General features: G+C 41.6%; 1 protein-coding gene across 1 annotated transcript in view; it reads right to left on the bottom strand.

Moving 5' to 3' along the window:
- Positions 1-28: 28 nt before the first annotated feature.
- LOC110449137 (probable gamma-butyrobetaine dioxygenase) overlaps positions 29-231 on the bottom strand; it is a gene marked incomplete at its 3' end in the record, with an annotated part of 64,502 nt that continues 64,299 nt past the window's right edge. Inside the window, exon 13 of the mRNA XM_021495780.1 lies at positions 29-97. Within this exon, the coding sequence (XP_021351455.1) occupies positions 29-97 (69 nt within the window). The remainder of the gene's footprint in view (positions 98-231) is intronic.

Here is a 231-nt window from a genome sequence, read left to right as displayed (position 1 = left end):
TATGATAAGTATAAGATGTGTGACTTACACAGTCCTGGTCCGTATATATGGCCTTGGAGAACTTGTGGTACGCTCTGTAGTACTGCAGCACATCAGCCTGTCAACCATAAAGGTACTGAGCAATGTAGACACTAAAATCTGGGGTAATGTTCACATCTATCTTAACAGTGCTGGGCTAAAATCTGGGGTAATATTCACATCTATCTTAACAGTGCTGGGCTAAAATCTGGA

Source organism: Mizuhopecten yessoensis, unplaced genomic scaffold (assembly GCF_002113885.1).
Source record: "Mizuhopecten yessoensis strain PY_sf001 unplaced genomic scaffold, ASM211388v2 scaffold4507, whole genome shotgun sequence".
NCBI lineage: Eukaryota > Metazoa > Mollusca > Bivalvia > Pectinida > Pectinidae > Mizuhopecten > Mizuhopecten yessoensis.
Note: the sequence above shows the minus strand (reverse complement) of the source record. Positions and strands in the feature narration are given on the sequence as shown.